The 22,291-nt window shown below is 46.7% G+C and overlaps 1 protein-coding gene across 3 annotated transcripts in view; it reads right to left on the reverse strand.

Moving 5' to 3' along the window:
• The window catches only part of TULP3 (tubby like protein 3), a 36,669-nt gene continuing 14,990 nt past the window's right edge, over positions 613-22,291 (reverse strand). For 2 of the 3 annotated variants that reach the window (XM_003126566.4, XM_013997835.2), the window contains 11 exons: positions 19,629-19,680; positions 14,264-14,423; positions 13,209-13,385; positions 8,500-8,633; positions 7,926-8,123; positions 5,631-5,743; positions 5,223-5,337; positions 3,831-3,929; positions 3,292-3,463; positions 2,660-2,785; positions 613-942 (listed from right to left, as the gene is read on the reverse strand). In XM_003126566.4, the coding sequence (XP_003126614.1) occupies positions 851-942; positions 2,660-2,785; positions 3,292-3,463; positions 3,831-3,929; positions 5,223-5,337; positions 5,631-5,743; positions 7,926-8,123; positions 8,500-8,633; positions 13,209-13,385; positions 14,264-14,423; positions 19,629-19,680 (1,438 nt within the window). In that variant the 3' untranslated portion in view covers positions 613-850. Of the gene's footprint in view, positions 2,786-3,291; positions 3,464-3,830; positions 3,930-5,222; positions 5,338-5,630; positions 5,744-7,925; positions 8,124-8,499; positions 8,634-13,208; positions 13,386-14,263; positions 14,424-19,628; positions 19,681-22,291 lie in introns of all 3 variants that reach the window. The other variant, XM_005664076.3, reaches the window with a different exon arrangement.

Raw genomic sequence — 22,291 nt, forward strand, 5'->3', positions numbered from 1 at the left:
CCAACCCCAGCTCCCTCTGCCCCCTCCCATGTGACTCCTCATCCTTGCGACACTCACAAGCAAGGAGGCCTTGTAAAGACTTGATTTTGGGGTGGGTTTTACCCACTGAGCAAGGCCGGGGATCGAACCCATGCCTTCATGAATACCAGTCAAGTTTGTTACTACTGAGCCACAACAGAAACTCCAAAGACTTGTGAACATACTTTTTGCTCAGCTTGTCTGCATAAGAAAGCTTTATGTATGAACACTGACAGCAAGAGGGTCTATTTCACCACCAGGTATTTAATCTGTTCTGCTTCTGAATAAGGACACAGTAGCAACACAGACGCCCCAGGGGGCTGGGCGGGACAGGCCTCACCCTCTGGGCCCCTCTGTGCTCAGGCTCAGCTGCCACCCACCCGTCCAGGGTACTCCTGGTGCAGGATGGCTTGCGTCTCCAGGACACAGACTCCTGCTCTGCCCTGGGATGAAGGCTTACGCTCATGCTCACCTGGCTTCAAAGAACTGACTAGGTCACTGCTGCAGGTGATGATGAAGCTACTGTGACACAACAGGACTGTCTGAACCTTGCAAGGGATGGGGCTTTGAAAAAAGAATGGCAACACTCCTAGATACATTTGTATATAAATCATGTTTTCACTTCCATAGCATACAAAAGGTATAAATATGATTCATGTAAAATCAATCGCCTGCACATTCAAGCAGAAAGTACATGAAGCTGGGGCATGTCTGTGAGCCAGGGTGGCCGGAGGAAGCAGGGTCAGAGGTCGGAGGCAGTTCCCCCCTCCCCAGCCTCCCCCCGGACACTTCACATTCTGGCAACTGGAGAGGAGTGGACAGCCTTCTGCGGTCAGCGAGGCGGTGCGTCAGATGGCACGTCAGGCCGCTGGGGTAGGAGGCTGGAGAGCTCGCACAGCAGTGAGGCACTTGAGCGAAGCAGGCCTGAGGGGGACCAACAGCGTCAGACTGAGCTGGCGGGGCTGGGCTTGCCTGTGGGGATGAGCCCAGGTCTCCTTCCTGCTGCTGCTGAGCTGCTGCTGGCAGGGAGCTGTGGCGGGGAGGGGGCAGAAAAGGAGCCCACAGCAGGGAGCCGCACCCCGGGGCTGGCCGAAGCTCAGGGCACGGGGCTCTGGAGCCAACCGCCACCAGGGCAGGGCTTCCCGCATTCTGGATCCTCAAGCCTCAGGCCCACTCAGAGGCTGTGAATGGGCACAGATTCGCGGGATTTGCCGGCAGAGGCTAAAACTCTTACAAACTCAGAGGAAAAGTGACACGATGTGCACAGATGAGCCAGGCCCCAGGGTGGAGGAGACCTCTCATGGAGAGGGGTCCCAAGCTCTTGACATCACACACTGTCCCCTCCCCTCCCAGGCGGCTGCAGGAGCTCAGCAGTGGGAGGCACTCCTGGCTGAAAATGATGAGGGCCGGGGCCAAACACCCAGCCTGAACTAAACTGTCACCTCCAGAGCTGCTGTGCCCGGCCTACACCAAAATTAAGACAAAGACGGTAAAGCTCTCACATTGCTCAGCACCAATCTGGCCATAGCCACTCCGGCTAAGGCTGGAGCCCGCCAGCTGGCCCTGGGCAGGGGAGACTTTGACATAGTGCCTTCCGAGCCCCATGGGGAAGACAGCAAGCCCTGAGGGGTGGGTGCCACATTCCCCCACAAAGCAGAGAGCCGAGCACTGCTCCCCGGGCCCTTCCCCACATGCTGGGTGGTCGACAAAGGATCACTGACATGATACCATGGAAACCGTGGTCCCCAACACACGGTACAAGCTACATGACAGTGGAGGCCAGGGCCCTCCTCATATCCCTTTTGGACTGTGGCTTCCTAGGGGCGGCCACCCCCACTCAGTGCCTTCACGACCTTGGACCCATCCTGGAAAATGGCCAGGCCCACACCTGGGGAGACTCCTGGGCAGGGCAGGGCCAGCCTGCTTCCCGCAGCACAGCCCCGCCTCCAAGGAGGGACCAGCCACGCAGGGATGAGCGGGGGAGACACCGTCTGGCCGCTGACCTGGATACCAAAGTAATTCAGGGAACTGGCCCTTTCTGAAAAGATCTTCAAGAAAAGAGACCCATGGGAGTTCCCGTTGTGGCTCTGCGATAACGAACCCGACTAGCATCCATGAGGACTCGGATTCGATCCCTGGCCTTGCTCAGTGGGTCAGGGATCCGGCATTGCCGTGATCTGTGGTGTAGGTCACGATGCAGCTCAGATCCCAAGTTGCTGTGGCTGTGGGGTAGGCCAGCAGCTGCAGCTCCAATTCAAGCCCTAGCCTGGGAACCTCCATATGCCGTGGGTGCGGCGCTAAAAAGCAAAAAAAAAAAAAAGAGAGAGAGGCCCGAGAACCTGATCATTAGAAAAGCTGATTCTGGCTGCAGGTTTCCAAGAACAGGACTCGGCCTCTGGAGGTGCAGAAGCTGCCGGGCAGGTGCTGGGCAAGCTCTCACCCAGGTTAGGCTGCGAGCCCCAGAGGAGGGGTGTACATACACGTGTACACACATGTGCGTGTGCACACTACGTGCTTTCAGGGGTCAGGCCCAAAGAGGCAGGCTGTCACTCTTCACATCCTGGGGCAAAAGCAAGGGTGCGGCTGCCTGTTCCGGAAAGCTCTGGGAGAGAAAGCCCAGGGCTGCTTTTCTCTCACTCACAGGCCAGCTTGCTGTCGAAGCTAGAGAGCCCGATGGCAAAGGCCTGAAGTGCACACAGCGGGTAGTTGTAGTCCAGCGTGAACACGTCGTCCGCCACGCGTCCAAACTGCATGACTATATAGTCGGCTAGAAGAAGGAAGAAATTAGGACGTTAGGAGGTAAAGTGCTTGTTCTGGGGAAAGGCCCGTCTTGGATGCAGACAAAGATCCTCCAAATAGTCAGTTAATCACCAGGTCTGTCTAAAATGGGAAACTTTTAGAAGGATGGACAAAGGCATTCACAAGAGTGGCTGCCAACCATGAGCAAAGTCTGTCCTGCAATTCCACTCAGGCCCAGGGCCCGGGCAGCAGGAGAGGGGCCTGCTGGGAGCGGCCAGGAGCCTTTACTGAAGAGGGGTCTTTGTGTCTGCTTCCCGAACAGCCTCCCCCTGGACTTCTCTGATTTGCCACAAGATCTCTCACACTCTCCTTCCCTCCTCGAGTGGTTCACAAGTTTGACTGTAAAACTGCAAACACTCTGTCTTTCCAAAGAAATCTGCTTTCTCAGATCCTTCTCTCCCAACTAAGGCTTCCCACCAGGGATGGGAACGCTCACTTCCTCCAATCCCCAGGCCACCCTTCCTGCGGGCTTACGGTCACTCTCATGGACGATCTGGAAGTTCTTCACAGAAGCCTGAGTGACCCGGCCATGAAAGTTCAGGACGTAGGACTGAGTGTCATCGTTCCAGACCGGGGACTTGTTGTGCAATTCAATCAAGTTGTCCATGGTTTTGTTCTGCCACTTTGAAAGCAGGCTCTCGTGGTCCTGCAGGAGAGGAGAAGCACCGGAAATCACTCATCCTCAGCACTGAGAGGCAGGAGGTAGAGGAGACCGATTTTCTCCATTTCAGAAAGTAGCACAGAAAACAAAGCCAAAAATTAAGCCAGATTTTCTGGATTCTTAGAGACTAACTAGCACTTTTGTGTGCAGACTAAAGTGGCTGCACATCACCCACGTGAGTAACTGGGCTGCAACTGTATCTGGCCTGAGGGTCTGGAGGGCCGGCTCCTCCGCCGGGAGTGTGAGCCATTCTCTAGTCTGGGTTCTGGAAGAACCAATACTGCTCGGTACTGATCTGTACTGCAGTCTTGTCCATTAGCGTCCTTTGCTGATTAAATACGCTCTTACTTACATTTCGTGGCTGAAATGGGATCCGTTCATGATTCATATTCATCCCTGGAATGATCACAGACATTTTCCTGGGGCCTTTGAATCCAAGTACATTTGTTTCCTGTAAGAGAGGGAAATAAGCAGGAACTTTCTTTATATAAGACTCTCTTGGGCAGCTAAAATGCTGACAGTATCAAGGGCACTAAAAACTATTCTATTACTTTACTGTAGTTAAAGAGAAACAGAGAATCAAGATCAGGAAAACAATACTATTTCGTCTTTTTAAACTTATTTCAAACATCTGAATTAAAAACAGATTTTATTGGCTTGCAACTTTAGTCTTAGTGAAATTTCAAACAATTGTGAGCAAACTGTCCAATTTTGTCATCATCAGTAACTATTTCCCAATTCAGACAGGGCACTACGTGATAATGAGTAAGAATTACAGTCTTAACTAAATAGAGTCTGGACCAGGAGAAGAAACCTCAAATGCCTGTCCAGCCAGGCAGATTATATATGAATAAAATAAGCACAGTAAACACGTGGATGTGTGTGTGCTCATACACACACAGATTCAAGTCAGGCATAATTATAAAACACTGCATTGATTCTGAAGCTAAGAAAAAACATAGTGTACATGATAAAGTGTGAAGCCAAATGGTTCTCAGTCCCTTAGATAAAATCTCATGGGAACTGAATGATTAATGAAGGAATCCAATGAAGGAAGTTGAGACTTTGGGATCAAAGCAAAGGGGTTAATGGCTTCTTGTTTCCTTTGGCTCCATCACTCTGAATGCCTCCTACGTGCCAGGTCCAGGTCGGTGTCCATGTGGACACAGCAGTAATGAGGTGCTTACAAACTGGCAGAGGCGGATCATGTTGAAGAAGCAGTGACCGGTGTAGCACATGGGTCTCGGGAGGACGCAGACGGTGTGGTCGGGACACTGGTGGACAGGCAAGGCTCAGAGGGGAGGGGCAGGCTCTTGGGCCGGGAGATGCCAGTGGGGCACAGGAAGGATGGAAACGGGCGGGGAGAGCGCCACCCGGAGTGTGAAAGGACAGAGCAGAGTCTGGGCTTGATTCTGTACCCAGGGGGCGGCATGGAAGGACACGGGGCAGGAGATGGGCAATGGCACTTATGGCAGGGGTACAGGATGGATAGGAAGGAGAAGAAAAGCAAAGAGGACAGCTTCTAACTCAGGGCAGCCTCTGGGCAGTTGGGAAGAGCAAGGAAGGCCTGAGGCACAACGGCATTAGGAAGCGAGATAAGGCGGGACATGTGGTGAAAACAGAAAATATGGTTAAACTCAGCAATTCACAAATAATTACCCTTGAACATACAGAAACGAGTGTGGGAGGGAAGCTTGGTTATGCTGAGCGTGAAGTGCCAGCGGGACAGCAGGGCAGCACTCACGTAACAGACGGCGGCCAGCTCCTGCCGGGTGTAGGTCTTCTCCACCAGACCCTGCGCCTTGGTTGGGCTGACACCGTGGTCATAAACTGTAAACTTGGTCCCCATGAGGTTGGATCTAGAATCAAGAGAGAAAGTCATCACAAGGCTCCATGTTTTTCTCTTACACAAACCCCATCGAGGAGGGTCTGTCACAGACAGAAGCCTCTCTGCCCGCTGCCAAAGGCCGAAGTGTTCCCATCGCTTTCTCGGCGATGTAGCATTAAAACCAAGAAGGGCCTTCGATTTCCTTTTAACTTCTTTTTACATAGGCGACACCAACACGTGTTCACAGTAAAGACGGTATGGATGGTTCTAAAACTATGAATCAAGGTATCAGAAAGAACAGGGCATCACATCAGCTGCTCTTACCTGAGCTTGCCAATGTAACTCTCCCCTTCACGAGATAAATCTGTTGGATCAGTGGAAATAAGGTAGTTGGACGTTTTGCTCTTTTTCCGCTTTCTACCTGCAAGAAGAAATACCTACAAGAAGAAAAAAATGTTTAGTAAAAAACTAACTCAAGAGAAACAGCCATGTTTGTCCTACCTATTCAGGCAGCAAGTATTCAACAAGTACCTATCAGGTACCAAGCAATCCATCTCTGGGCCTTAGAAAAACAAAACAAAAACAACCAAAAACAGGTTTCATTCACTTTAATTTTCCTTGCTGAAAAACCCTGAGGGAGTCCCCCTTGTGGCTCAGTGGTAACAAACCCAAGTAGTATCCATGAGGACGAGGGTTCAATCCCTGGCCTCATTCAGTTGGGTTAAGGATCCAGTGTTGACCTGTGGCTCTGGTGTAGGCTGGCAGCTGCAGCTCCAATTCTACCCCTAGCCTGGTAACCTCCATATGTCTTGGGTGCAGCCCTAAAAAAAAGATGAAAAACTATGAGGTGGCCACAGCTGGACAAACACCTTGACGCTGGTCTGCGGGCCAGCACGCCTGCTTTGCTCTAGTATAATCTTCCAAATCTCCTCCTTGTGGGACGTCCCAGGGAGAAGTCAGTCATCTCAGATTCCTGGAGGGATGGGTCTCCTCCAGAGACTTGACCTTCATGTCCCTGACCAGGGAGCCTGGCTTGGTGAGGGGCATCTGCTCCTTGTCCCTGGCCTTGCCTCTGACAGCTCTGTGGCCTTGCCCCTCAGATGCTATTGTGGAGGCCACTGTCTCCAGGCCCAGGCTCTGGGGGTCTCGCTGCCCCATCACAGCATCAGCGTGCCTGCCCTTTGGGCTTTTCTTGGAGACCAGTCTCTAGAGTCCTTACCCCTTTTTCCAACCCTCATAATGCTTCTCAGAATTCACTATCGGGGTTCCCTACTGCACAACTTCTCTCAATTTACTAGCTTGATTCTCCATATAATTATTTACAACTTCATCCCTAAAACCTCCAATAATTTTTCTGAAAAAGCTTCATTGCAATTTCCTGAGTAAGAGTCTTTCCACCTGTGGGAGAGGTGGGACCTGGACATGGGCTTCCCGTCCCCCACTGCAACTGCTTTCCTGCTTCTTTCTGCATTTTGTATGGTGTGCTTCTAAACTTCTGTGACTTCAGAGGTGGGAATACTGTGTATCTTTCCCAAACCCTATTAGACTAGGACAATAACAGGGAAGCAGGAGAGGCAGCAACTGGGGAGGTGACAACACTTTGGAATCAGAGTTTGAATCTGGCACTGACACTTCTCAGTGTGACTGAGAAGGTATGTCACTGCTGAAGTCCCAGCAATTTCACCCATAAAGCAGGACTAACAACTCTTATCTTAAGGAGGAAGGCTGTCATAAGGCTTCTAGGTGCTAACATACATAGAGCATTTGGCACACGCCCGACTCACTGTAAACACTCAATAAACAGTGGTTATAACAACACTGACTCCTGCTATCATTTCATCTCCAGGCTCTTAAAATCATCCACTTAGACCTGGTATTAATACAAGATGCTTGTTGACTGGCAAGTATTAAATTGCCTCAAATTCACATATAAAGTAAACTGGAATTTCTAGGGTGAGAAACAAGCTATTTCACTCTCTTTCCAATTCCTCCAATTCCCTAAAACTCGCTCTGCTTCTTCCTGATGTCATGTTGCACTGTAATAAAAAAAACCAAAGAGCACGCTGGAACACCCCTCACCCCAAAAAAGGGACGAAGCTAAAAATAATTACACTCAAATACTCTCTTCCATCTTTTTACATTCTGGATAAAACTCTTCTTCTTTGAGGTGGGGATAGATCTGACTATTAGACCATGAACTCTTTGAAGATATAGGGAAGACCCAGCACTTGACATGGTGTATACCCCCCACTGCCCCACTCCTAAGACCCATCAACAACCTGGCCCACAGGGGTGTCCCCGTCATGGCGCAGCAGAAAGAATCCGACTAGGAACCATGAGGTTGTGGGTTCGATCCCTGGCCTCGCTCAGTGGGTTAAGGATCTGGTGTTGCCATGAGCTGTGGTATAGGTCACAGATGTGGCTCGGATCTGGCACTGCTGTGGCTGTGGTATAGGCCGGCAGCTGTAGCTCTAATTAGACCCCTAGCCCAGGAACCTCCATATGCCTCGGGTGTAGCCCTAAAAAGCGAAACAAAAAAAAAAAAAAAAAAAAAAAAAAACCCATCCCACAGCACCCTCCCTTCACCACAAGATCTGTCTTAAGAATCACTTCACGCACCTTCCGATTTTCATCCTTTTCCAAGTGCATATAGTAGGTGGGGAAGAGACCCCGGTCCATTCCTTTTTTATCCCTGGTGATGCGACACTTGACTGTGACACCTCGAGGGGCAGGGCTGTATGCGAAGCCCTCCAAGTTGTCTATTTCTCCCAGCTGGTTATCAGTTTGCTGGGCTGCCGTCCCAGAAGCTGCTGTATCCTGAAAGAACAGCCACATGTGAGCAACAGAAGCCTGGGTCAGAAAACCTCACATTCTCTTTGAGAAACACTTAAAGAACAAAATAACTTCTTGATTGACCCACATGTCTTCAGCCTTCTGACAAAATAAGGGAAAACTCTGAGAAGCTAAATAAGTATATGAATATTTAGAGTGATGAAGGAGCAAAGTACTAAAATGGGGTACAGCATCACAGTAGCTGCTCAAGACACAAGAAATTAGGGAGTTGGGAGCTTTCAGTGTAAGTTCCAGCTTAAATCTTGGAAGCCACCCTCATTCAGTAATGGCACTGAAATTCCAAAGATATGTTAGCAAACAGTTAACATTCGTTCCAAAGGCAAAAGTTGGAACTACATACTGTGGTTGGTTTCTGGCTGGATGCAGAACTGGGTCTCTCTGCCTCTGAATTTGGTGAATGAGAACTTAATTTTTTCCCTTCTTCTTCCTCCCCGTCAGTGTCCTCCTCATCAAAGTTCAAACTCCCTGAGATACCTAGCAGAAAAGGAGAAACGTCAAAAAGGGCCAGAAACCTCTGAACCACAGGTAACTTTAACTTTCTTGCTTAAAACATTTCCAAGCGGAGTTCCCATCATGGCTCAGTGGCTAATGAGTCTGACTAGCATCCGTGAGGACGCAGGTCCAATCCCTGGCCTTGCTCAGTGGGTTAAGGATCCAGTGTTGCCGTGAGCTGTGGTGTAGACTGGCAGCTGCAGCTCTGATTCGACCCCTAGCCTGGGAACATCCATAGGCCACATCCATAGCCCCAGAAAGCAAAAAAAAAAAAAAAAAAAAAAAAAAAAAAACACATTTCAAGCTATTCTGACTTAAAACATGGCTACTTTATCCAAATTTTGACAATCCTTTCTTCATAATCTCACCTAGATCCATCCCTTGTTTCCCCCTTCCTACTGTTGCTGTCCTAATTTAGCTCTTTGAAACATTATGTCTGAGAGAAAACATCTGCAATCATCTAATAAAGGGTTAATATCCAGATTAAATAAACTCCTACAACTCAACAAGAAAACAAAGCCAGCTCAAAAATGGGTAAAGAACTTGAATAGGCATTTCTCCAAAGAAGATACATAAATGGCCAATAAGCACATGAAAAGATGCTTAAGATCACTAGTCTTCGGGGGAAATTAAAATCACAAATCACAATAAGATGCCACTTTGCCAGCACTGAGATGACTTTTTTTCTTTTTTACGGCCATACTTGCAGCATACACAAATTTCTAGCCTACGGGTCAAATTGGAGCTGCAGCTGCCGGCCTACACCACAGCCACAACAATGCCAGATCCGAGCTGCATCTGTGACCTAAACCACAGCTCACCGCAGTTACCACTGAGCCACAACACACACTTCCAGGATGACCATTATTTAAAAAAAAAAAAAAACACTAGAAAATAAGTATTAGTAAGGATGTGGAGACACTGAAACCTCTGTGCACTGCTGGTGGCAACGTAAAATTATGCAGCCACTGTGGAAACAATATATAAAAAAATACAGAATTATCATATAATCCAGCAAGTCCACTTCTGGGTATATACCCAAAGGAACAGAAAGCAGAGACTCTAACAGATACTTACACAACCAATGTTCACAGCAGCATTACTCACAACTTTCAAAATGTAGAAACAACCCAACTATCTATCAACTGTTGAATAAACTGTGGTCTATACACACAATGGAATATTTTCAGTCTTAAAAAAAAGGAATGAAATTCTGACACAGGCTGTGACATTAATGAATCGTAATGAATGAAGATATTTAGCTTAGTGAATTAAGCCTGACACAAAAGGACAAATACCACATGATTTCACTTTTATGAGACACCCAGAAGGGTCAAATATATGGAGAAAGTAGTCCAGAGGTTGCCAGGGGCTGGGAAGGGGGATGAGGGGTTAGTGTCTAACGGGGATGAGTCTGTCTGGGAGGATGAAAGAGTTTTGGAGATGCTGCTGCTAATTTTTACAACAATGTGAATGTACTTAATGCCATGGAACTACATACTTTAAAATGGTTAGAACAGTAACTGTTGAGCTATGTATATTTTATCACAACAAACAGAATCAATAATCCATTGTTCTCTCCATTAGTTACACTTGTTTTCCTGAATTTTTTGTTCATCGCTAGCCTAGTTAACTAATTTGAATTGGGAACTTTGAAATACTGCTACTTGGATTTATGAGCAGCTTTTTTTTTAGGGCTGTACCCAAGGAGGTTTCCAGGCTAGGGGTCTAATTGGAGCTACAGCTGCTGGCCCACACCACAGCCACAGCAATGAGGGATCCAAGCCGCATCTGCTACCTACACCTCAGCTCACAGGCAATGCCAGATCCTTAACCCACTGAGCAAGGCCAGGGATCGAACCCTCAACCCCATGGCTCCTAGTTGGATTTGTCTGCACTGCACCACAACAAGAACTCCTATGAGCAAGTTTACACAGAAAATTTCAAACCATCAGATTAAAACCTATTTTTCCATTTTATTCTCACATTTATGAGTTTGAGGAGCGGTACTGGTAAGTCTTACGTTTTGCTTTGCCTCTTGCTTGTTTATGGAACACACCTGGCGAGGAACAGAGACATACAATAAAGCATGAGGTGTGTCACACAAGAAGGCTGGCACTCTGATCGACACATGAGAGCGAGAGGTTGCGGGAGAGGCATCCGCCCAAGAGAAAGAGGCAGAGCTTCGATGGAAACTCCACATCCTCTTCTCTGGTCCACAGGGTGAAGTTATCCCTCACGCATCACACATTTACAAGATTTAACAAGAAGCAGGGTGGCTTTTTTCTCCAAACCATTTCCTGCCCACATTCAACCATCTCGGAGGAGGGACACCTGAGATCTATTTTTACTGGTTTTTCCCAAGGACACACAAGGATCAGATGAAGGCCAGTTAAAAAATTAATCTCAAGCATAAACATATGTCTACACAAAACTTTAAGCATAAATATTCAGAGCAGCATGATTCATAATAGCCAGAAGGGGAAACAACCCAAATGTCCATCACCTGATGAAGAGAGGAACAAAACGTGGCTTATCCATACAATGAAATGTTATTCAACCACAGAAAGGAATGAAGTACTGACACAGGCTACCACGTGGATGAGCCTTGACAACACGAGGCTCGGTGCAAGTCATCCTTAAAGGTCCGCAAAGTGTATGATCTGTTTATAGGAGATACCAGGGTAGGAAAATCCACAGGGATAGAAACAAAGCAGAGGAGTTCCCATCGTGGCACAGTGGAAAGAATCTGACTATGAACCATGAGGTTGCGGGTTCGATCCCTGGCCCTGCTCAGTGGGTTAAGGATTCGGCATTGCCGTGAGCTGTGGTGTAGGCTGCAGATGCAGCTCAGATCCTGCGTTGCTGCGGCTCTGGTGTAGGCCAGTGGCTATAGCTCCGATTAGACCCCTAGCCTGGGAACCTCCATATGTCTCGGGAGCGGCCATAGAAAAGGCAAAAAAGACCAAAAAAATAAAATAAAAATTAAAAAAAATAACATAGAACAGTAGCAGAGAACTACCACGGTCACACTCATATTACAGACAGGGAAAGGAAGCAAAGAAAAGCTAAGTCTTTTTCCCCCTTTATCAGCCAGATGTGGCAGAGCTGAGATTCAAAACCATGCCAGCGGGCTCCAGAGCTGTGTTCTGAACCATGTCACACGCTGCCTGTGCCACACCCTACACTTCGGCCATCTGCCCCCGTTTGCACAAACACATCATGCTTTATACACCTGATGGCTGTGCACATGGAATTTCTTCTGCCAAGTGTGCCACCTAAATACCTAGCAGTGTGGTCTAGGACAGATTACCTAGGCTCTCAGAGAACCAATTTTCTTTCATGTAATAAGGAGAGGTTAATATGTATAAACCCCTCGGGACTGCCACAGATATGAGCTAACATACATCAAGCACCTGAAATGCAGAATGTCAGCCCCAGCTGCTTCCGAGCCGACACCTGTGCACAGCAGGACGTGCACCCTTGGTGGCTCAGCTTGCTCCCCACCTCTCAATGTTCTCGTCCCTTCTCATGGCCCCCCGGTGGATTTCCGCTTCTCCCGATTTTCCCCTCGCACACACCACACCATAACTCGAGGTCAGGCCATCAGCCAACTCATCTCCTAATCAGCTTTCCTGCTTTCGGGCTTGCCCCTCCAATTCATTCTTTACAGTGAAGAGTAATTTTTCTACAGCCCAAATGTGACAGCCTCCAGCTTAAAATCCCTCTGAGGTTCCTGTGACTCTTCAGATGAAAAATTCCTAATATGCCCACAGGCCCTGTAGTCGGAGCCCCCCTGCCTGCCCAGCTCACCTCTCTGCCTCCCCAGCCCACTTCAAGGCCTCACACTGAGCACCCGCCCTTCCGAACTACCCGCGCCCCTTCAGGCATCAGGCTCCGGCTTCGACATCACTTTCTCTGGCTCAGCTCTGGGTTGGGCACCGCTCTCCACGCTCCCGTAGCTGTGTAGGTCCACAAAGCCTCAACTAGAATAAACGCCCCCACGAGGGCAGCAACCGTGTGCTCAACTGTATGCTAAGTGCCTAGAAGCAGGCCTGACACACAGCACACGCGCAACACGTGTTTTCTCAACGAACAAGAGGACTCTGCACCTACTCTACCTGTCACACCCAGGCCGCAGCAGTGCCCACCGACAGCAAAGTGGGCACCGGGCACATAGCCTCCAGTTTTCTCCTCTGGGAAGCGGACACATAACCCCTCCCCTCACTACAAAATCAGTTCTCTAAGAAGGAGACAACTGCAAGGGACCTCTGAAAGGTACAGGGACATTTATGGGAATGATAACTCCAACTGGCACAAAACAATCTCCAGTGGAAAAACTCTCAGCCGGAGGACATGCTGATTTAATTTGGCTCGTCAGCTCTCCCCTTATCACCAGAGGAACAGAAACAGTGAAACAGAGGCAGGGTACAGTGCCGAGCAGCTGCCCTGCAGAAGGAGCAGGGTGCAAATAAAATGTCAAAACCAGGAAACAGCCCTAATAGTAGCTAATGCTGCTGACATTTTCTACTTTCCTTAATTAACTTACTGCCTCACCATGTCTCTGGAGAATGTCCTGAAGATCTGGTTTGGAGGCAGGGCCCCCGGTCTTCTCCCCCGAGGCACTTCCTTCAGGCTCCTCCTCTGTGACAGAAGATCCCACTGAGAGAACATGAAGTCCGCTTTCCGAATCTTGAGCATCTGGCTTCAGGAAGGCAGCAGGACCGTCAATGCCTGGGGGCCAAAGGAAAAGAAAAAAAAAAGAAGAAAGTGTGATCCACTACTTGGCTGGGTGGTTTTTTTGGTGTATATGATCCGAATTTAGAACCCCCAGGAGTTCCCACTGTGGCTCAGAGGGTCAAGCAGTTTTTCCCAGATCCTTACAAAACCTCTTGTAAATTAAATTATCCCACTTAAGAACAAAGTCTGCCTGAGGACGCGGGTTCGATCTCTGGCCCCACTCAGTGGGTTAAGGATCTGGCGTGGCCATGAGCTGTGGTGTAGGTCGCAGATGCGGCTGGGATCTGGCGTTGCTGTGGCTCTGGCGCAGGTTCCACTTCTCCTCCTTCCTTCGCATCCCTGAGGACACTTGTTACCTGAGTAATCCACTTTACTACCTGGGGCTCATTTTATCGCCGCGCCCTGACTGCCACTGACGTAAAACGGACCCGATGTTGTACTTTAGAGCCTGAGAATGAGACAAAGCAAAGTAGGTCCTGTGAAGTCCAGACTTTGTCCATCCGAGGGGCTGGATTTAGAGGTGCTTGGCCCTATTCCTCCTTTTCCCCGTCACTGTCTCAGATGTCCCTGAGTCTAGCAGAAGGAAGATCTGTTCCTGGCTTCAAGGTTAATTCTGCCCCGAGGTAACCATCAAGCCTGGAAGCTCTGCAATGGGCCGGGCTGCACCGAAAACAACAGTTCTAGGATGGACATGAACTTTAAGGGACCCCGCCAATGAGACCACGGCTGGTATTCCAACTCGAAGCCCCTGAGCATGATTATAAAAGTTCATGAAGGTGCCTAGTAATGATGCTAACTGTCCCTCTGATCCAGCTGGGGGCCCTCCTGCCCCCAAGCCTGGCAGCAGCAGGAGGAGATGCTACCACACTCACCATGCAGAACGACGCCATCATGCAGAGCCTGAGGTTCCACCAGGGGCGTGTGCTCCTCACTGCCCCTTGGCCTGGACCGACGCGGCCGGGCTTCGGGGTTCGGCTGGACCATGAGCGGCTCCAGGCGCTTTTTCCTCTGCTTCTTCTCCAGCAGTGCTCTCTGGGAAAAATTGTGATATGACAGCCAGGTCATCAATGTTGAGATCCAGCTACTTTGAACATACAGTTTTTCACAGATCCTTTTTTATTTTTTATTTTTGCTTTTAAGGGCCTCACTCGTGGCATATGGAGGTTCCCAGGCTAGGGGTCCAATCGGAGCCACAGCTGCCAGCCTACACCACAGCCACAGCAACTCGGGATCTGAGCCGAGTCTGCAACCTACACTGCAGCTCACAGCAACGCCGGATCCTTAACCCACTGAGCAAGGCCAGGGATCAAACCCACAACCTCATAGTTCCTAGTTGGATTCATTTCAGCTGCACCAGGGCGGGAACTCTGAAAGTTTTATTTCTTTTTTTCACAGATCCTTATAAAATCTCTTGTAAATTAAATTTCCCCACTTAAGAAATGGGAAAGGTGAGGAGATCCGGTCGTGGCTCAGTGGTTAACGAATCCAACTAGGAACCATGGGGTTGCAGGTTCGATCCTTGGCCTTGCTCAGTGGGTTAAGGATCTAGCATTGCCGTGAGCTGTGGTGTAGGTTGCAGACACGGCTTGGATCCTGCATTGCTGTGGCTGTGGCGTAGGCCGGCTGCTACAGCTCCGATTAGACCCCTAGCTTGGAAATCTCCATGTGCCGAGGGAGTGGCCCTAGAAAAGGTAAAAGAGACAAAAAAAAAAAAAAAAAGAAAAAGAAATGGAAAATTGAGGCAAAAACAAGGGTAGAGATTTATTTACTTCATTTAATATATATTTGCTGAACGCCTATAAAGATCTATGAAAATGATTCAAATGCATTCCTAACCAAGCTGAGACCATCCAAACCTATCAAAAGTTCATGGTAATTAACATATTAGCAAAGAATGATCACAAGTTTAAAATACATAAACACATATGAATAGGAGAAAAGATGAAGGAACACGGTGTCAGTGATTTCTTAGGGTTGTAGAATATGGATGACTATTTTTCATTTTTCCAGTTTTCCATATTTTCTTACTTTTGTAATTAGAAGAGGAAAAAAAAACTATTATCCTCTAAACCACAAACTATTTTCATGTTTTAATCAGCTAAAGTGCCGTAAGTTTTGCTTTCTTCCTCATTTTTATGTAATCGGTAATTAAACAAATTAGGGCCAAGGGTAAGATGGGGAAAAAATGGCAACTGGAAGATTCCAATTAGAAAGCAATTAGGGGAGTTCCTGTTGTGGCTCAGCAGTAACAATCCCAATGAGTATCCATGAGGATGCGGGTTCTATCCCTAGCCTTGCTCAGTGAGTTAAGGATCTAGTGTTGCATCGAGCTGTGGTGTAGGTTGCACATTTGGCTCAGATCCCACATTGCTATGGCTGTCACATAGGCCAGAGTGGAAGCTCCGATTTGACTCCTAGCCTGGAAACTTCCATATACCTCAGGTATGGCCCTAAAAAGCAAAAAAAAAAAAAAAAGTAACTGGATCCGGCTTTACCTTAGCTGTGGTGTAGATCGCAGACTTGGCTCAGATCTGGCATTGCTGTGGCTGTGGTGGAGGCCCGAAGCTATAGCTCTGACTGGAGCCCTAGCCTAGGAACCTCCATATGCCGAGGGTGCAGCCCTAAAAAACAAACAAAAAAACAAAACACAACAAAAGAATGGAAAGTGAGCTTCTACCAAGTTGGGAACAACTAAGAAGTCCAGTATAATGGGTAAGAAGTCATCTGCCTGAAGAGACGATAAGTGTGAAGTATAAAGACAGGAGAAACTGCCACAGCTTATCTGTGTGACCACAGCTAATTAGTCTCAGAGCGTCTCCTAACTGTGAAACGGCTGATGAAACAAAAACACAAGCTACAACTAACCCACTTTATTAACACAGGTCAAGAAATGATGTTCTACACACAAGGAATATTCGGCTTGTGGTCGAGAAAAGGGCAGCCAACAAACAAGAGTCTGACAGCTTGTCCAGCCCGTCCAAGAAAGACAGATACTGACTCTGGGAGACAAGAGTGTCCTATTTACCTGGAAAGCTTACTCCTTCTGAGGACAGGAAACTATATAAGGCTTCTTCCCAGCCTAGATGAACTAGCCCTCAGGACAATCTAACTCTGTTTCCTCTGACTCCTTGCTTACCAATCAGCCTTCTCACTTTCCGTTTAACTCGTGGGCACTGTATTCTCAGGATCATAGCATCGTGAACACCAGCAGTGAACACACACTGGAGGAATACAGTGTTCACTGTAAATGAATAAAGTGGCATCTGGGTTCAAACTGACTGCTGTTAAGTCTGACCAGTGTGCATTTGTGCCAAAGAACAACTCTGTTTATGGTCCGGAAAAGGGGAGCCAGAGAGCTAGATGCCACATGCTACATCTGGGCTCATGGACAAAACCAAGGTTCTGAGACCTGCAAAAGCAGCCTAGACGCTTGGCCGCAGTGATCCTATTGAGGTCTCTGCTGAAGCTTTTCTCTACCCATGCCAGTGCTAGCCACACCCATTCAGATCAACAACTTAAGAAAAAGCAACTCTAGAGTCAAACTGTGAATGTCAGGGCTATAGCTACTGAATATACCCTCCTATGGTCCAAGTTTGTAAATAAGAAAAAAAATAAATAACCACAAATGGGCAAACTGCTGTCTGGGTGAAAACTGTCACCTGACTTCTAATCACCCTCACAGAGTTTGGATGGAGGAGAAGAGATGTGCTGAGTTTCTTTCTTTCTTGCTTTTTTAGGGCCACACCTGCAGCGTAAGGAAGTTCCCAGGCTAGGGGTCGAATCTGAGCTGCAGCTGCCGGCCTACACCACAGCCACAGGCACAGCAAGGCAGGATCTGAGTCACATCTGCAACCTACACCACAACTCATGGCAACACCAGATCCTCAACCCACTAAGCAAGGCCAGATCGAACCTGCATCCTCATGGATACTAGTTGGGTCCATTACTGCTGAGCCACAACAGGAACTCACTAACTGAGTTTCAATGTAACAGCATCAACTCATGTTTTTACCTTCCCTGAAAAGCTAAGAGTGCTTTAAATGAGGCTACATAAACAAAGGACTCCTTACAAAGTTGGGAAAAGCTAAGGGGAGTCAGGAAAAGAGCCAAATGTGACTATTCGATGCCCTGGATGAAATTAAAACATGTCGACTTCAGGACTTTTAAGTGTCACACAAACTAAACCTTTAAATTTCCCAATTCCCTGGGAAACTGAATCCAATCAATGAATCCGTCTTCTCCAGACTCTGGTGGTAGGTCCTACTGTCATTCCCTAGGTGCAAAATACTGAATGGTAATTAATACCCAAATAAAAGAAGAGATAAAGGAGATTATATTGGAGGAGGGCATCAGAGGACTCTATCCAACAAAGTAATAAAACTCATGTAAGCCTCAAATTAAGGATAGCTTTAGACTTTACTGATTCTCAATTTTCTAAGGACCCCCCTAGAGATGCTGGGCTGGTACTTTACAAAACTCTTAGAAAAGAACACCTGACCACAAGGTACAACCACCAAGACCAGTATGGTTGCCAGAGGAGTTCCCGTCGTGGCTCAGTGGTTAATGAACTCGATTGGTATCCATGAGGACACAGATTTGATCCCTGGCCTCGCTCAATGGGTTAAGAATCTGGCATTGCCGTGAGCTGTGGTGTAGGTCACAGGCACGGCTCAGATGCAGAGTTGCTGTGGCTCTGGTGTAGGCGAGCAGCTACAGCTCTGATTCGACCCCTAGCCTGGGAACTCCCATATGCCGAAGGTTAAGCCCTAAAAATACAAAAAAAGACCAAAAAAAAAAAAAAAAAAAAGAATAGTTGCCAGAGGTCAGTCTGGCTAGAAATAATCAACTTGCCTAGCACACAAAGTGAGATGGTGGGAGGATGAGAATAAAAGTTCTAAACTAGACGTCCTAAAGCATCAATGCAAAGCGCTGATGACTGCTTCTCTAAGGGTACACAGCCACAGTTGGGGAAGCCAACCCAAAGGGGCTATGTTGTACTTCAATCACTGTCCACCAGATGGCACTAACGCTCTCCATCTCAGGTGGGTCCCTGTCTGAGCACCATCACTGGAAGAATCTGAACATCTTTACATTCTGCAGCCAGTTAAGGAGTTGCATACCCTGAAAATAGCAGTATCTAGTAAGAGTAGTAAAAAATCAAAGCACAATATACTTGATGGGAACAAAAGGTGGTGAGACAACTGGATATCCTCATGCAAAACAGTGGCTCTGGACCCCACCTCACACCATATACAAAGATTAACTCAAACCAGGTCACAGAAAGTGTAAAACTCATAGGAAAAAAACGCAGGAGCAAGTCTTTGTAACCTTAGGTAGGTCATGGTCTCAGGACACCCAAAGTGCAAGTGAAAAAGAAAAAATAAGTAAAACTTTGTGCTGAAAATGACACCATCAAGAAAGTAAAATGGCAACCCACAGTATTAAAGAAAATATTATACAAATAGTATTTCTGATAAGGAACCTAGATTTACACTATATAAAGAATTCTTACAACTCAAAGATGAAAAGATGCTAATCCAATTTAAAAATAGGCAAAGGAAAAAAAATCAAAAAATAAAAATAAGCAAAGGACCTGGATAAACAGAACACACGGCCACTAAAAATGCTTAATGTCATCAGTCCCTAGTGAAATGCAAATCAAGACTAAAAGAGACACCACTTCATACCCACTAAAACGGCTCTAATCAAAGACAGACAATCCCAAGTACTGGCAGGAAAGCAGAGAAACTGGAGGCCTCATACATTGCTGGTGGGAACATAAAATGGTTCAGTGGCTTTGGTAAACAGGCTGGTAGTTCCTTGAAAAGTTAAACACAGTTACCATGTGACCCAGCAATTCCACCATTTTCAGATTTGCCTTTTAAGATAAGAAAAAAATCTTAGAGTTACATGCAGTTACAGTGTAGAGATGTGTTTAAGGCAGGAAGCCCAAATCACTACACAGAAATACAACGTTAACATTCTTCTCCTTCTTATGAAAGATGCCCAGGAACTTCAGTGACTAGAAATCCTTGGCCTGTTTTAATGCTGATGTCCTCAGAGCATTCTGGCCTTGCCACAGCCCAGAGCCCGGGTTCGATGAACGCTAATTCCAGATGCTGCCTCCTGCCAAACAGTAGCACCTTTTCCTGCCCTGCCAAGGCGTCGGAGTCAAGACTGTCAGCAGCATGGTCAGTACAGCTGTCTACTTCTTTCAAAAGAGGAGACTCTGCTCACCTGATTATCCAGTTTCAGCTGCCGAAGCTTCATGGTCTCATCTTCAAAGGCACTGTTTAAAAAAAAAAAAAAAAAACATAAAAAGAAAGCATGTAAAGAGAAAACCTTTTCAAACCAAGTCAATACCATCTTCTCATGTAGCTACTCCATTGGGCCATTTGGGACCAATGGATCCTGCCTTAGGGAAGGCATCACGCTGACGCAGGAGGACCTGACTTCCTTAGGGAGCCAAGGAGACTGAAATATCCCAAGATAAGAGACAGATGTAGAACTCGGGCCCTCACGCATGCAGGCAGGTAATTTTTTCCTCTCCAAAACCATATACTCAGTAGTTACTATATTCCAGACATGGTGCTAAGTAATTAAAATGTACTATTTTATTTATTCCTCAGACAACCCTATGAATTAGGTACTACTATTTTTCCCACTTTGAAGATGAAGAAACAGACCTGGAGAGCCATGCCTAAGATGAAACAGCCAAGACAGACCCTAATCCTAGCTTCTTTCCAGAGCCTAAGTTATACCTAAAAATCAAATATATCAAATATATTTTACTTCTTTTTTGTAGTTCTAGGAGGTTGTACATAGCATCTTACTGTATATAGCCTGCTGATTTCCTATAAGATCTAGCAAGTCATTTAACTTACTCTTCAAGTTTGTCATGAATAAAACATTATGTCAGTTATCATAGGAGACTATAAGTCTAGATGAACAGACAAGATTTAATACCAGACAGACTTGTTGGACTGAAGAAATCAGCAACAAAAAATGCAATCAAATTACTGTCTTCAATTGATAAATCAAAACCCTTTTGAATGTTTTTAAACTCTCTTTAAAGCCTTTTCTTTCTTGCTTGCTTGCTTTTTAGGGCCACACTTGCGGCATATGGAGGTTCCCAGGCTAGGGGTCCAATTGGAGCTGTAGCCAGATCCTTAATCCACTGAGCAAGGCCAGGGATCAAACCTGCAACCTCACAGTTCCTAGTTGGGTTGGTTTCCACTGTGCTACAATGGGAACTCCACCTTTTCTATTTCTGACAATTTCCTAATTTTAGATTTTGTGCCAACTCACTTGGCCCTCTTCACTAAACCGGAATTGTGAGGCTCTCCAGCATGGAAAAAAAAAAAAAAAAATCATTCTATTCCCCCACACAATGCTAAAACCTCTTCAGTAATGCTAAATTCTGAAACACAAGTAAAATCCTCAGACATTTCTCTTAAAGCCTCTAACAGTGAAGCAAACAGGTGTGTCTTCAATGCCTCATCTTGACACCACTTAAAATTCCTTTTATCAAGCCTGGGCAAGATGAACAATTTAAATAAACAGGGTATAATCAAAGAATTCTGACCTGAACAGAAGAGGCACTGAAAAGATGCTATATAATTATCACATTTAGATATTGCCTATACATCAAAAGCTACACTTTCTCTGAGCTCTACTTTTGAATTATATAACTTAGCAGAAATAATAAAGCCATTTTATAGACTTATACTAATCCTAAACTAGGATTTCTAGTCAAACTGGAATATGATCTTGCCAAATTTGCAATTTTTCCTTTAATATTCTCTCTTCTTCATTTCAAATTAAGTTGTTGAAGAGCAACCCTAACCAAGCCTGGTTAGTAAATCTACACGATACAAAAAGTCCTACAGAGTAAAAGAAATGAAATTACTGATATTCCTCCCATTGTTCTCATGGAAGATTTCCTATTTACTTGGTACAAATAGAGAGAAAACTTTAAACATACCCTGGAGGTATGTTTATCATCACTCGAGTGAGTCCCTTGACAACGCCCATGGAACACCATTCTCTTGAACTACTTGCCAGTTACTGACCAGCCAGAGACTAAACTGAAGGTCCCTGCGAGACTTCATTGCAGACCAGAGCACACCTGGCCCACGCCCTACCCACCCAACTTTGTCCATGGGCATCAAGTTCTCCTAATCCCTTTATTCACCTAACAAATATGTGGTAAATCTGGAGTTGCTGGTGTGGCGCAGTGGAAATGAATCCAGCTAGGAACCATGAGCTTGCGGGTTCGATTCCTGGCCTCGCTCAGTGGGTTATAGACCTGTTGCTGTGAGCTGCAGTGTAGGTCGCAGACTCAGTTTGGATCCTGCACTGCTGTGCCTATGGTGTAGGCCAGCAGCTGTAGCTCCGATTTGATCCCTAGCCTGGGAACCTCCATTTGCCACAGGTGTGGCCCTAAAAGGTTGAAAAATATACATATATGTGGTGAATCTGCTAACAAGACGCCCCTACTTACTCATTCCTATACTCGATATACTTATAAGAATCACTAAATGAGGAGTTCCTGCTTAGGCTATGTCTTGGGAGTGCTGAGACACAGGTTCGATCCCTGGTCCAGCACAAAGGGTTAAGGATCTGGTGCTGCCACAGATGTGGCTTAGGTCATGACTGCAGCTTGGATCTGATCCCTGGCCTGGGAACTCCATATGACAAGGGCAGCCAAAAATGGAAAAAAAAAAAAAAAAAAACACACAAGTAGCTATCAATGGTAAAATGGATGTTAAATTTGGTATAGTAATAAAATGGAATTTCCTGACATATTAAAAAACTTTTATTTGGGGGAGTTCCCGTCGTGGCGCAGTGGTTAACGAATCCGACTAGGAACCATGAGGTTGTAGGTTCGATCCCTGCCC

The sequence above is a fragment of the Sus scrofa genome, chromosome 5 (assembly GCF_000003025.6).
Source record: "Sus scrofa isolate TJ Tabasco breed Duroc chromosome 5, Sscrofa11.1, whole genome shotgun sequence".
NCBI classification, from domain to species: domain Eukaryota; kingdom Metazoa; phylum Chordata; class Mammalia; order Artiodactyla; family Suidae; genus Sus; species Sus scrofa.